The sequence below is a fragment of the Mixophyes fleayi genome, chromosome 4 (assembly GCF_038048845.1).
Source record: "Mixophyes fleayi isolate aMixFle1 chromosome 4, aMixFle1.hap1, whole genome shotgun sequence".
Taxonomy (NCBI): Eukaryota; Metazoa; Chordata; class Amphibia; order Anura; family Limnodynastidae; genus Mixophyes; species Mixophyes fleayi.
The window spans coordinates 235,414,345-235,427,868 of record NC_134405.1 but is presented as its reverse complement, the minus strand read 5'-3'; the positions used below and the strand labels follow the sequence as shown (position 1 = coordinate 235,427,868).

General features: G+C 39.1%; 1 protein-coding gene across 1 annotated transcript in view; it reads right to left on the bottom strand.

Moving 5' to 3' along the window:
- The window catches only part of MYRFL (myelin regulatory factor like), a 130,598-nt gene that overhangs the window by 56,197 nt on the left and 60,877 nt on the right, over positions 1–13,524 (bottom strand). Inside the window, exons 14-18 of the mRNA XM_075205988.1 lie at positions 12,639–12,802; positions 11,866–11,926; positions 9,509–9,588; positions 914–985; positions 425–483 (exon numbers count right to left, since the gene is read on the bottom strand). Coding sequence (XP_075062089.1) covers positions 425–483; positions 914–985; positions 9,509–9,588; positions 11,866–11,926; positions 12,639–12,802 — 436 coding nt within the window. The remainder of the gene's footprint in view (positions 1–424; positions 484–913; positions 986–9,508; positions 9,589–11,865; positions 11,927–12,638; positions 12,803–13,524) is intronic.

Genomic DNA, 13,524 nt, shown 5'->3' with positions numbered 1-13,524 from the left:
CAGCATAAGTATGAAAATTTTAATACCCAGCAATAGTGGCAGATGAGGTATGGTCATTCCCCATAGGGAGAATAGGAGGAGAGGTCTAGTTTAGAAGAGTGCTCCTGCTCTTTTGATAGAAGAGTGGGGGTTTTCTGGGTGTTAGGACCTGAAAAGGACTCCCACCCCCCCACCCCCTGCACCCTGATTAATTCCCCTGCACCCTGAGTAATTCCGCTCAGCAATATTTTACTAAATAACTGCTTTATCAGTTATACAAAAGTGATTAAACATAATGTTCCTAATGATATAAGAGTGAGAGTTCTAAACAGCTGTTGTCATGGTTCCCCAAATTAGCCTCTTTGTATTGTAACTATTTTGTAACTCAGATTAGAAGATATGATGTGAAAAAATATTCAAAATTACTGTATAATATGGAACATACCCATCATAGTTGTGGAAACTGAGGGTCTTATTGAGCTTGCAATACTGGTGTAATTAATCCTGTGGGAAAAAGAGCAATAGAAAGCCATGATTACAATACTAATAGGAATTTTCAGCATAAAATAAAGAAAACACTTTGGTAAAGTTGTTAAAAGACCTTTCTAGAAACTAAGGATTTCATTTCTTTCTCAAGCTTGAACAAAATATGTTTAGATGACAGATTCATTTGTAATGTAGTTTGTGTGGAAATATGGGGTGGTGTTTTGCTATTATCTGTAATGGACTGGAATAGTTTGGTGGGAATATTGGTCTCATTCACTCAGAGTTGTAGCTATGCTGGGAGAGTAAACTAACCATTGGTCAGATCTAGTTTAGAATAGATGGCAAGGTTGACAGGAATGGACATCTCAATTTACTGCACAAACACAACAAAATTGAGTTTATTATCTCATTGAAAAAAAAATGATATATGTAAAGGCAAAATACTTACTGTGGCAGTGGTTCCCGTTCAGTGGCTTCTTCTTGCACATACAGTATATACAACGTAGAAATGGTCATGGCACTAAAAGACAATTTATGGTCACTATTTGTTCTCATTGTTCAATAGCAAGTCAGACAAGATGAGAAATAAACAATGGACTGAAACATGGAGACCAATTAATATAGGACAGTTTGGCAGTTGCATTTCATTATGCTGATAGTCATGACAATAGGGGTGATTGTAAAATGTTTCTATACATCAAGTGAGTTATATAATTTGGTTGGGCAAATCTTGCCAGCATTTCATCTGTCATTATCATTACCACCTCACCATCTTGTACGCTAAAATGGGGTGTAAGTATACACAATTGTATACCTTTAATTATTTCTGCTGCAAATTCTACTATTTTTGAGTTGGATACATCTTGAGACGCGTCTGACTTAATATATGCACATAAATATTCTTTTTTTCTGTGTGTCATTACCTACTTACATTCGGAGAGTAAATGCATCCTCTTACAAATGAGCCCCAGTGTATTGTAACAACATACATGTATAATACCACTTTTTGAATCAAATGATTTCTAGTCAAATAAACAAATGACAAATGTTATGTATTTGTAAGAATAGTCCTTAATTTAGTACTAGTTAGCATATTTCTAGCATGTAATGGAAGGAACAAGTTATAACTGCTTTCATGACCAGCATAACATTCTTAAGCATTTGACCTGCTAAAGTAAAATACATAATTCAAAGAGTGATATTTACTTATTTAACATTTTTCATGCAATATTGCATTAATCTATAGCAGTAGTATTGGTGGATATAACATTGCAACCCGTCCAACATATACAGAGAGGTCAGGATTGTGTTGGATGGAAAGGGAAGATTCGTGAAATTGTCGCATTTCCCCCATATATCGGAGAACATGAATTCTTTGTTGTGTAATTTATGGGTATTATTCTCCATTATTATTACTTCCTGCACAGAATGCAGCCATTCCCTACAAGTGTTGAACTCCAGTGTATAGCGATTAATGTTTTAACAGGATTTGGCATATATTTGATATAAACTATATATACATTTCAGTAGAATGCTGCACTAAGGATGAAAGAGTGGAAGTATTGTATGATGGGGTTTTGATTGATTGCTAATCAGGAGATTTTCCATGCAGAGTTTGGAGGGGAGACCTATATTTTTCATTATGATTATTTACATTTCTTTCTTTCTTTATGTATTTTAATTATAAGGTACACGAATGTCCAAACTTACTAACATCACTTACAGTGCAGATGTATTACCCGTAGTGATGATAAAATAATTTTTTAAGGGTATGATTTTTGTGATACTGCTGCAAACACAAAATTAAGTGTTGGTTGAAACTATACGCTTGATAAATGTTTTGTATTTTTATATTTATATAAATTGTTTCCTTTGGTAGAGATCAGGGGTCAGCACCCAGGAGCGGCATTAAAAAAAAAATGGATCCCACTGCGGATCTGCTGTCTTCAATAGTCGCATACACTGGCTAATGTTGCGTAATATGATTCAGTGCACTTATGTGTGGTATAATGCTAATTGGAGGCATTTATGTGTGACATAATATTAATTGGGGCACTTGTGTGGCATAATATTAATTGGGGTGCTTATGTGTGGCATAATGTACATTGGAGGCATTACTGTGCCATAATATGAACAGGGGGCATTACTGTGGAAAAATATGACCTGGGGGCATTACTGTGACATAATATGAACTGGGGGCATTACTGTGACATAATATGAACTGGGGGCACTCCTGTGACATAATATGAACTGGGGGCACCACTGTGTTGCACAATAACAGTTTGGTGCACTACTGATGCATAATATGATTTGGGGGCACTACTGTGGCATAATATGAATTGAGAGTATATGGCATTACTGGAACATTTATTTATGTATATCATGAAATAAGAAAATGCGACAGGTGAAGGATTCTACAAAAGATTGTCGGTACTCTTAACTTTAGAGATGCATCAACTTCATTGCGGTTTATTACAGAGCAACGAAAAATTAAAGTTGTCTTCATTGGAAAAACTTATGTACAAGAGACCGTTGGGAATGGACTCTGTTTTGTGTTCTGCCGCACTGATTTTCAGATGGTAAGCAGTACACCCACTAGGAACTATCTTGGTATGGAGTGTAAATATACCTTCTTTCTTGTGTAAACCATCTGTATTACTCTCCATATATGTTGTCATAAGATCGGGTTAGGAGTACCATCTCCTGGGGTTAGACAGCTGCACTTCACACACTTCAGTCAGATAAATCACACCAGTCCAGTGTTTTGGTTCAACTAGCCTCATTCTCCAGGCATAAAAATAAACAAACAGAAACAAAAGTCCTGGCCTGTCCGGCTTCTAACTTAACAAACAGGAACATCCTCTCTCCTGTAAAGGACCTTGTGTCCCAAAATATAGAACTTAGCGGTCACCATTTACAGTTTCTCTCAGGAGGCATTCAACCTTCTCCCAGGTCTGAGAGAGAGTGAGAAAACAGCTTTTTATTGGGACCTTGCATGTGCAACTCCTGCTTACCTTCAACTTGCAAGCTGGTTGGAAAAATCGAAATGGGCCTTATAAACGGAGCCCACCCTTCTTTCTCCATTTATACCCAAGGACCCTTACTAGCTTTTACTAACACAGTCTCTGGGAAGTTTTTCCCAACCACAAACAATCTACCTGGGTCTTTAGCGCAAATAAGACAGAAAGCCTAGTACATATATACATCTGTGATTTACCAATTTCCGAGTGCTTCTGTCATAAGGTAGACACTGTGACAGAAGCACTGGGCAAGTGGTGAATGGCAGAGGTATACAGACATGGGCAAAAGTTTTGAGAATGAAACAAATATTATTTTTCACAAAGTCTGCTGCCTCAGTTTTTATGATGGCAATTTGCATATACTCCAAAACGTCATTAAGAGTGATCAGATGAATTGCAATTAATTTCAAAGTCCCTCTTTGACCATGAAAATGAACTTTATCCCAAAAACAACATTTCCACTGCATTACAGTCCTGCCACAAAAGGACCAGCTGACATCAGGTCAGTGATTCTCTCGTTAACAGAGGTGAGAGTGTTGACAACAACAAGGTTGGAGAGCACTCTGTCATGCTGATTGAATTAGAATAACAGACTGGAAGCTTTAAACGGAGGGTGGCGCTTGAAATCATTGTTCTTCCTCTGTTAACCATGGTTACCTGCAAGGAAACATGTGCAGTCATCATTGCTATGCACAAAAAGGGCTTCACAGGCAGATTCTTTGGGGCATCTGGAAAAACGCATGTCCAGAGAAGGAAAGGTGAGCGCTACCTTCAGTCCTGTGTCATGCCAACAGTAAAGCATCTTGAAACCACTTATGTGTGGGGTTGTTTCTCAGCCAAGGGAGTGGGCTCACTCACAATTTTGCCTAAAAACACAGCCATGAATAAAGAATGGTACCAAAACATCCTCCAAGAGCAACTTCTCCCAACCATCCAAGAACAGTTTTGTGTCAAACAATGCCCTTTACCAGCATGGTGGAGCACCTTGCCATAAGGCAAAAGTGATAACTAAGTGGCTCGGGGATCAAAATATTGAAATTTTGGGTCCATTGCCAGGAAACTCCACAGACCTTAAGCCGATTGAGAACTTGTGGTCAATCCTTTAGAGGCAGGTGGACAAACAAAACCCCACAAATTCTGACAAAATTCAAGCATTGATAAGGCAAGAAAAGGGCAGCCATCAGTCAGTATGTGGCCCAGAAGTTGATTGACAGCATGCCAGGGCAAATTCAAAAAGAAGGGTCAACACTGCAAATATTGACACTTTGCATAAACTTAATGTAACTGTCAATAGCAGCCTTTGACACTTATGAAATGCTTGTAATTTTACTTCAGTATACCATAGCAACATCTGACAATAAGGTCTAAAAACACTAAAGCAGCAAACCTTGTGAAAACCAATACTTCTATCATTATCAAAACTTTTGGCCATGACTATGTCCCAGGTTTTCTGCTTGCATGCTTTAAAACCCAAGAAAGATTGGGTAGCTCTTTCCCACACAAAAACAAAGAGTGTGTTTAGCTACAAAAAAAAAAAAACGGTATAAGGGTTCCTGGAGTATGAATGGAGAGAGAGAGGAAGGGCTCCATTCATAAGGCCCAGTCTCAGTAATCAGATCTTCCAGTCTGACAGCAGATTGATTAATGGTTTCACCTGTAAGGTGTGTTTAAAAGGATGTCAGTGTGATTTGTCTCACTCTATCACCTGGGGAGCAGGCCAGATGCCTATGAGACAGTGGAATTGGTGACCAGCAAGTGCTGTTGTTTTGTGTGTGTGTGTGTGTGTGTGTGTGTGTGGGACACAAGGTCCGTCACTTAAGAGAGGGTGTGTGTGTGCATTAGTAAGAAGCCAGACAGACTAGGAACTTTTGTTTATGTTTTTGTTTTGTTTTTTGAATATGGTGAATATAACTAGCTGCGGCTAGTTAAGCCAGAACAATTGACTGGTGTGATATTCTTGGCTGATCTGTCTGAAGTGCAGCCATCTACCCTAGAAGACAGTAACCTCAATACGATATTATGACAATACCCATTTGTCTGAACTTTAAAGTACATCATTTAACAGCAATTGTCACACACATAATGCATAGCTTCAGTATCAGCAAAACGTTTGATTGGTGATATATGGATGATTAACTCTATTTACGATACACAGAATACCTGTCACAGTTATACACAGGAATGTAGGATTCTAGCACTCTGCTTGTTTTGACTCGACCCACACATGGAGGCAGAGAATCTAACGTGGAATAGGTCTTCGCCAGAGACCTTCGCAAGGAGGTTTGGTCTTTGCTGCTAGCACAACGCAGATTGCAGTTCTCTGGGTGGGTAATAGGTGAAATTGGAAAGTGCAACTGATGTTCACAGAAAAAGAAGATAACAGGACAACAGAGAGGTATTGAATGCTAGACACCAGGCGTAACAAAAAAATGCTGGCCACCGGATAACAGGATTAGCTGAGAAGCACAGGAAATATGGGCCAAATGATAAAACAGCAGCAGTCTATCTGGATATGAAGATTTGGCACCATCTTGCCAGAACAGGGGGTTCATATAGGCCGGAAGAGGGGGGAGGGGGGGTGGGGAACCACTATGCTGTGAAAAGGAAGGCTTTTAAAGACTGGAGTGTCCATGCACACGCCCGCAAACCAGAATAGCAAATGCCATCGGAAGATGGAGCATCGGAGCTACCAAGGGGGAGCCTGACAGAGATGGCCAGACTTGCGCACCAGACCCTGGTAAGAGAGGTGTAGATTCTGGCGTGTGACAATACCCAGTCAAAGCGGGACAATATTAGTGAGGTTTAGGGCCATCTTAGCAGCATTATAGGCCCCTGGGCAAAGCAGTGCACTGGGGCCTTACCTACACAACCACTCACAGAAATAAATATGTAAATTAGCGATAAAATTGAGCTTATATTTGTTTGTACCGCCAACAAAATAAGTGTTACTACTAGCAGGGGGAGGCAACTGACATAGACTGTTAAAAATATTAGGAAAACTTTATAGCTTTACGGCTTCAAAAAATTATGTTCTTTGATTTTGTCTTGCTTATGTACAATTAGTACATGTACGTTGTTTTCATCAAGGTCAAGTATTCGCAAAAGCAAGATCGCATGTGCAGATAGCAGCTAATATTGAGGTTATTAGTCCACCTAAATGTTTTAATATAGAGGGTTTAAAGCAGGCCTGTCCAACCTGCGGCCCTCCAGGTGTTGTGAAACTTCAAGCCCCAGCATGCTTTGCTAGTAGACAACCTGTTGATAGCTGGAAGGGCATGCTGGGACTTGTAGTTTCACAACATCTGGAGGGCCGCAGGTTGGACAGGCCTGGTTTAAAGGTTCTGAATAAATCCCCATTATAATATACTGAAAAGTTGGTAACCTTATGCCCGTGGGGCCCCTGGGCACCTGCCCAGCATGCCCAAGCATTAAGATGGTTCCGGTGAGGTTCCTTGTTACGATTGTGCAGTGTGCACTTTACTAAATGTATCCATAAGCTTTATATAGTGCAATTCTGAATATGCAATTGATGCCGAATATTGTTCTTTTGTAATTGTTTTTAACACATCTAAGATGCTACATATGAAATAAATTTGAAGTCTATTTGGATAAAACTGCTTGGGAATGTGAGTTATATGCTTTTTTTTACACACAGTGTAGGAGTCTGAGTAATTTTTGCACTTCCTTTTCTTTTTCATATATAGGATATTCCAAATACTGCTAAAACTTTAACAAGAGAGTTGAACGTGAGGTGTAGTAGCATCAGCCAGGGGTTAAGGAGAATGTCTTCTTCTTCAACCGGGGAGGATATATGTGTTGGTAAGACAAGCATATTCACAATTCCTCTAGGAAAAAAAACTCTTGGTGAAGATAATGTGGGAGTAACATAGTGCTAGCTACTGGCTAATATGTAGTTAGTTATTTAATCCAGACAAACTTAAGTAAGCAGTCTACCTGATCATTAAAAAACCAAGGGCATAACATCAAACATATATTAGCATCAGAAAAATAAAAGGGTCTCTCGATAACAAGCTCTCATTTGTATGGTCGTGCCTGGTGTGTATAGGTGGTTAGACATAGTCATTTTATGCCACGGAAGCTGGTGATGTTTTACTTCTAACAATGCCAGGTATGGTGTGTACCTGATGGAGTCCCTTCATCTTGTTTGTGACAGGTACTCCCCTAGACAGAAAGCTCTTGGTTACAATCTTCCTTTGTCATTTCTGGATTTGTCATTCTGAATCCTGTGAAGCTTAAATGGTATTTTGTGTTTCAATCTCTCAGTATTTCTGCAAAAAGTTTCAGGCCTCTGTTCAAGTGTGTTTCTGGATATAGCTAATATAGTTGTATTTTGGAGCCAAGGAACTGCAAGAATGGTGTTATTTTAGCAGCTTGCAGTATTTGTTCCTTTACATTGAACTTTCTAGATGGCTGAATTTTTTTCTTCCTTTACAGGGAACTCCTGAAGGCAGTATATGATATCTCTGTGTAGCACTTATGAGGCTCACTTGGGCCGTAGTACCATGTGGTCTCTCATATATTAAATACTGAGTATCTGGTTAGAACATTTTGTTATCATGTACCAGATATCCTCCATCTCCACCGATTGTGGCATACCTATAACTTTGATGTTGGGGCATCACCCCAAATTACATACAATGTGCTTGTAAAGGGTATGGATGGTTGACATTTGCATTCTAGCTTTAGTGGTTAGTAGCTTCATCTTGTTGGAGTCTTGTGCCTACATTTCTTACATTGTGTCAGCGCGATTCACCAATCAGAGTACAACTTCCTGGCAGAGCTGAACTTCATCTCCCCACAGACAGCATAGATATTGCAGTCTGCATTGCAAAGCAACCAGAGATTAGAGAGATCTGGGGACTGTACTGAAAAGCCACCACAGATTTTCGAGGTTTGCATTTAAAAGCGTCCAGTGATTTTATTAGGAAGCAATATAAGGCCAACTGAGAATGGGACCTTCATTGTCAAGGAAACAGAGATCGGTGATCTTCATTGCAAAGCCACCAGAAATTTTGGGGTATGCATTGTAAAGCCATCAGTGATTTTAGGTGTCTGTACTGTACCACCACCAGATATTTGGGGAGCCTACATTATATAGCAAACAAAGATTGGAGGTCTATATTGCAAAGTTAACAGACATCTGGGGGTCTGAATTGTAAAATAACCAGAAATCTTAGGGTATGAATTGCATAACTGCTATAGAACTAGAGGCATACATTTAAATATTTCAGAGATTGTAGTGGTCTGCATTGCAGCCACCAGTGATTTTAGAACATTGGGTTTTGGCATTCAGGACAGGATCAGCCTTGTGTAGTATGCAAAGGGTATTGTACATCTGCCACTAGAGAGCTTGCTGCCTTGTATATTAGTCAACAAAAATGACTCTGTATTGAATACTGGTCATACTGGGTTGCATGAAATTTGAAACCAACTACATTTTCATATACTTCACTGGCTGTATAAAATAACGCCTTTATTATACTACCCACACCAGGACCTGATTAAAGGTTCAATCTGTCCTAGGCTAATATGCAGTCTGAAAAACAAACTTGTCCCTAATTTAGTCTTCCTTCAACCCCCCCACCCCCCACATTCAAACATTTTAAAAACTTGGCACTGCTTGGCTTTTAAAAGGCTATGGCCATCTTTGTCACTCAATTCATTCATTCAAACTAATTTCATTTTATGCCTCTCCTTGTCACAATTTTGCATCTCCAAAAATCTTGTGCCCCCAAAAACCTTGCAGCCTAGTTTATTGGATAATCAGGCCCTGAACCACACCCATTTTAGACAAACCACATCCCCCAATTTTTCCATTGTACCAGCGCACTGGTACAACACACTTACCTGTGTGCACTCTCAAACCAAATGTCGCCAGTCCTCCCCTGTTAACAAGTGCCATATTATAGCCACATGCTAAACAAAATACCAGTTAATTATAATTTCCTAATGAAGCAGTATGCACTTGTTTATAATATTTTTCCTATTTTATAGTTACATACCAGAGCGCCATAACAGAGATCAAAGCTATTACTGTAGTCTGGAAAATCCTTTTGGGGCATTGCTGGTCCTTGGCTGGAATCTGGAAAAAGTATCAGACTGTAACAAAAAATGTGTTGTCTATAACATGGGACAATTCTTTATAGAAAGTGAAATAGCCAGACTATGTCTAACAGGTGGAGTACTAGGAGTTCTGGTGCAATGTAGGTTTGCTAATGCATACTTGCCCACTCATCTGTAATGTCCGTGAGACTCCCGAATTTCGGAGAATCCTCATGGACTTCCGTCAGAGTAGGCCACCCTCCCAGATCCTGCTTCACTTTAGTCTGAAGTGGACAGGGCCTTGATGACAGGCAAGATTCAGAGCCCCTTCACTTCTGCACAATGACACTAAACGCTTTCTTGTACAGCTGGGGGCAGACCAACATTATGCAAATTGCATTTTCATGCCTGCTATACTTCTCCCTTGGAATTCCCCTCTGAGATTTCCCCAAAAAAATAGACCAGTATGTGTAATACGATGGTTTTGCTGAAACACTACTAGTTAAAGATGTCTGCTCAAACTTGATTTTACTGAATGAAAAAATAGGAGTAGTCATGAAAAAAAGGGAAATGTCAAAAGTAATTGTTACATGTCAACGGAGATCTATAGCTCACATGTAAATGAATTATAAACAATTTTAAATGATTTTTTTTTTTTTTACCAGAAGGCAGAGAATAATGATAAATACATATTTATGAACTTAGACAGACAGTGGAAGAAACTGTGGTGTGCAAGCTTTTAGCAACCTATCTCCATCTGCACAAGCTGGAAGGAGGGTGTTACTATACTACACCATATGCTCGTTTGTACTTTGCATTGTTTGAGCTGCTGACCAATTAAAGGGGACCTATACTCCAACATCTCCAACATATAAGCTTTCATACATTTTCTCTTTGGTACACAGCCATTAGGTGCACCAAAGCTTTTAATTTAAGCATACAAACATTCTCCTCTATTGGTGCCCCCTCTCTTTGAATTGTATATTTACAGCAGGAGCGTCCAATGGAAGGCTGCCGCTTCTAATCCAAGAGGAAGGGACTATGTTATGAATATATTTTTGCTGGACATCTGCTGTGCCAATCTATCTTTGCATAATATTCTCGTTTGAAGTCCACTGGCACTTTACTCAAGGACTTTATTATACAGCACCTTACTGCTCAAGTTATTTGTAAAGAATCATTTACCACAGTTTAAATTGGTAAAATATTTTTAAAATATATAAGAATGTGCAAATAACCCTATTATCTGTTTTTTAATCAATGTTTAATGAAGGTGGAATTTCCTGTTTAAGTTGTTTGTCGCATTTTCATTCTATTCTGCCCCACAGTTACTACCCAGCTCTGCAGCCAGGGGCCCAGATCTGAAACCACCTCTCTCATCAGACCGCCAATGACTGTCAGTTCTCCTCAAATTCCTCCAGACTGTTTTTTTTTTTTAATTCCTCGTATTAGGATTATCATTTAGATGTTACCTGGCACTTGAAGTTTTGGCAGCTGGCAATAACAAGAGCTCACGCAGCAAAATATGTAAACAGCAGCCCTGGAAGCAGCAAGCTTTAAGAAAGACCATCTCTACTTCCCTTCCCTACTGCCATGATTAACAAATTATCATAAATCAGCAGTGGCAGCATTGGCTAATTTCAAAATATGGACATTTTCATAAGGTCTAAAGCTATGCACCTCCTACTGATTTGCTTTGGCAGATAAAATCGTTATTTAAGTGGCCTTTCCCTGTGTGACCCTTTGTTTGCTTGTGTTATGTGTACAACCTGTCAAAGCTGCCATGTAGGTGTTGCTGGACACCTAAAGGACTCATTGAGAGTGATATTCAGGGACTTACTCCTGCAATAAGTAACACAGTTTAATGTAATAAGAGTCATGTTAAGGTAATGGATGCTATTTATTTAGCATAGACGTATATAGTAGCAGCAGTATTTACAGAAAATTATAACAGTTTTTCTACCATTATATTGGTTTATAATTAACACTGTTGATTCCTAAATTATGTTGGCTGTGCTTCCTATTATCTTTTAGTTTACCTGAACATAAATATTTTATTACCAATGTATAATAACTACATTCATAAATTAGTCTTTCGTACAAGTTCAGTTAAATATGCCTTATAATACAGCAACTAATCAAGGTGTAAGTAAGTGGCTTCTCACACGTTCTCAGTGTCTTGAGCGAGTACAAGTTATAAAGCTTCCTGATGAAACCCAAGTACTAGATTACATTTGTATTAATTAATTTTCACACATGTTCTGTAGAGCATTAATGTATAATTTACCCGACAATTTTCTTTTTTTCTTCGACTAACCTTGTTTGCTTTTACTGGCACAGGTTTCTTTTGAATCGGTACAGAGCTAATTTTGCTGAGCCTGTAATAATGAAACCAAAAAACAATTTATACATACAGTCTATAATAATTAAATGGGAAGCATTGTATAAAATAACTGAAGGAATCCAAAAATGTCCTTAAAATGTCTTTTTTTATACAATTTTACAACATATTCTTAAAAAAAAGTCTTTAAATAAGACGTAGAAATATTATTATATACTTGTAGTCCTTTAAATTATTTTATGTGCTCTCTTATGAAAATAGTCACTTCTATAGATCACAAACATTATCATAATAAGTTATTGTTTAGAAATAGTGGTGCATTTCTAAAATTTAGATCAGAGTAATTCTTCTGAATAAAAGAAAATTATTTCAGAATATACTTTAGTCTTGTTAAATGTCTGTGGATAAACCTCCTTACCTCTCTGGTGCATAGAAAAAGGTGCAATTTGAACTTGTTACATTAAAACACCACCACACAGGGTATCACACTGGTGTTTGTAGTAATACAAACACCAGCACACCCATGGCTGCCAGGGCATGCTGGCACTTGGGGAATCACATCCCTGTCAACATTTTACATGTTACCATTTTAACTGTGTAGACCTTATGAACATGTACATATTATGATTATAACTTTAGAATTGTGTCAACATTTTGGCTGTTGACATTTCAACCATCATTTCAAGTAAATAATTCATGACTATTGGGCTAGCTGTAATTACACCTTCAATTAACAGATGTTTTCTAACCTTGAAGGAGTCCTTTCAGTAGCAGTTTGTTTTAAACTGCTGATCCGTTTTAGTTTGGCAAGCTTATCGTTCCACACTTCAAGCTCCTGAATCCTAACTTCAAGGTTATTTGTAAGTTTGCAAAGCTGCTTGACAGCTCCAACATTTTCCATAAAGATTTGGTCCTGAAAGAGAGAAGATGAATGGGACATATTACTTATTTTGTGCCATCTGTGTGCCAGGGAGTGATCCTGACCTAAGCATGGGAGAGATTAGCTTCAGACCTAGCTCTCACTGCTTTGCCCACTCATTGGTTCTCAGTTGGACCCATTTGAGTATAGTTATACTTCCCATTATGCCATGATTAACGCAGAAAAGGGTATCAGTGCCTTGCCTCCTGCAAACATGTATATTGTATATACAGGGGCGAACGGAGGATTGTCGGGGGGGGGGGGGGGGGGTTTCCCCCCGGACCCAAAAAAAAAAAACCCCCGCGAGAGCTGCTGAGCTCCGTTTCTTCAGCGCTGTCCTATACAGCAGCCGCGGCGCTGTCTAAGAAGCGTCCGCGGCGGTGCTGTATACACTACAGCACCGCCGCGGACGCTTCTTTGACAGCGCCGCGGCTGCTGTATAGGACAGTGCAGCTATAGCGGCCACTTAGCGCAGGGGGGGGGGTTTCTGGAGACTCAGAAACCCCCCCTGCGTGCGCCACTGATATATATGTTTTGGCAGATGCCTACTAGATTATAACAAATGTCAGCAGATGTGAGTAAGAAGGTTAATACATATGTTGCAATCTTAACCAGAATGTTGGCTTATTGAACACAGGATACAAGTTTGTATATGCAGTAAACGGTCTTGAGAAACAGGGTAGATGCACAAGGAGTACTATAATGCAGGTCTGTGC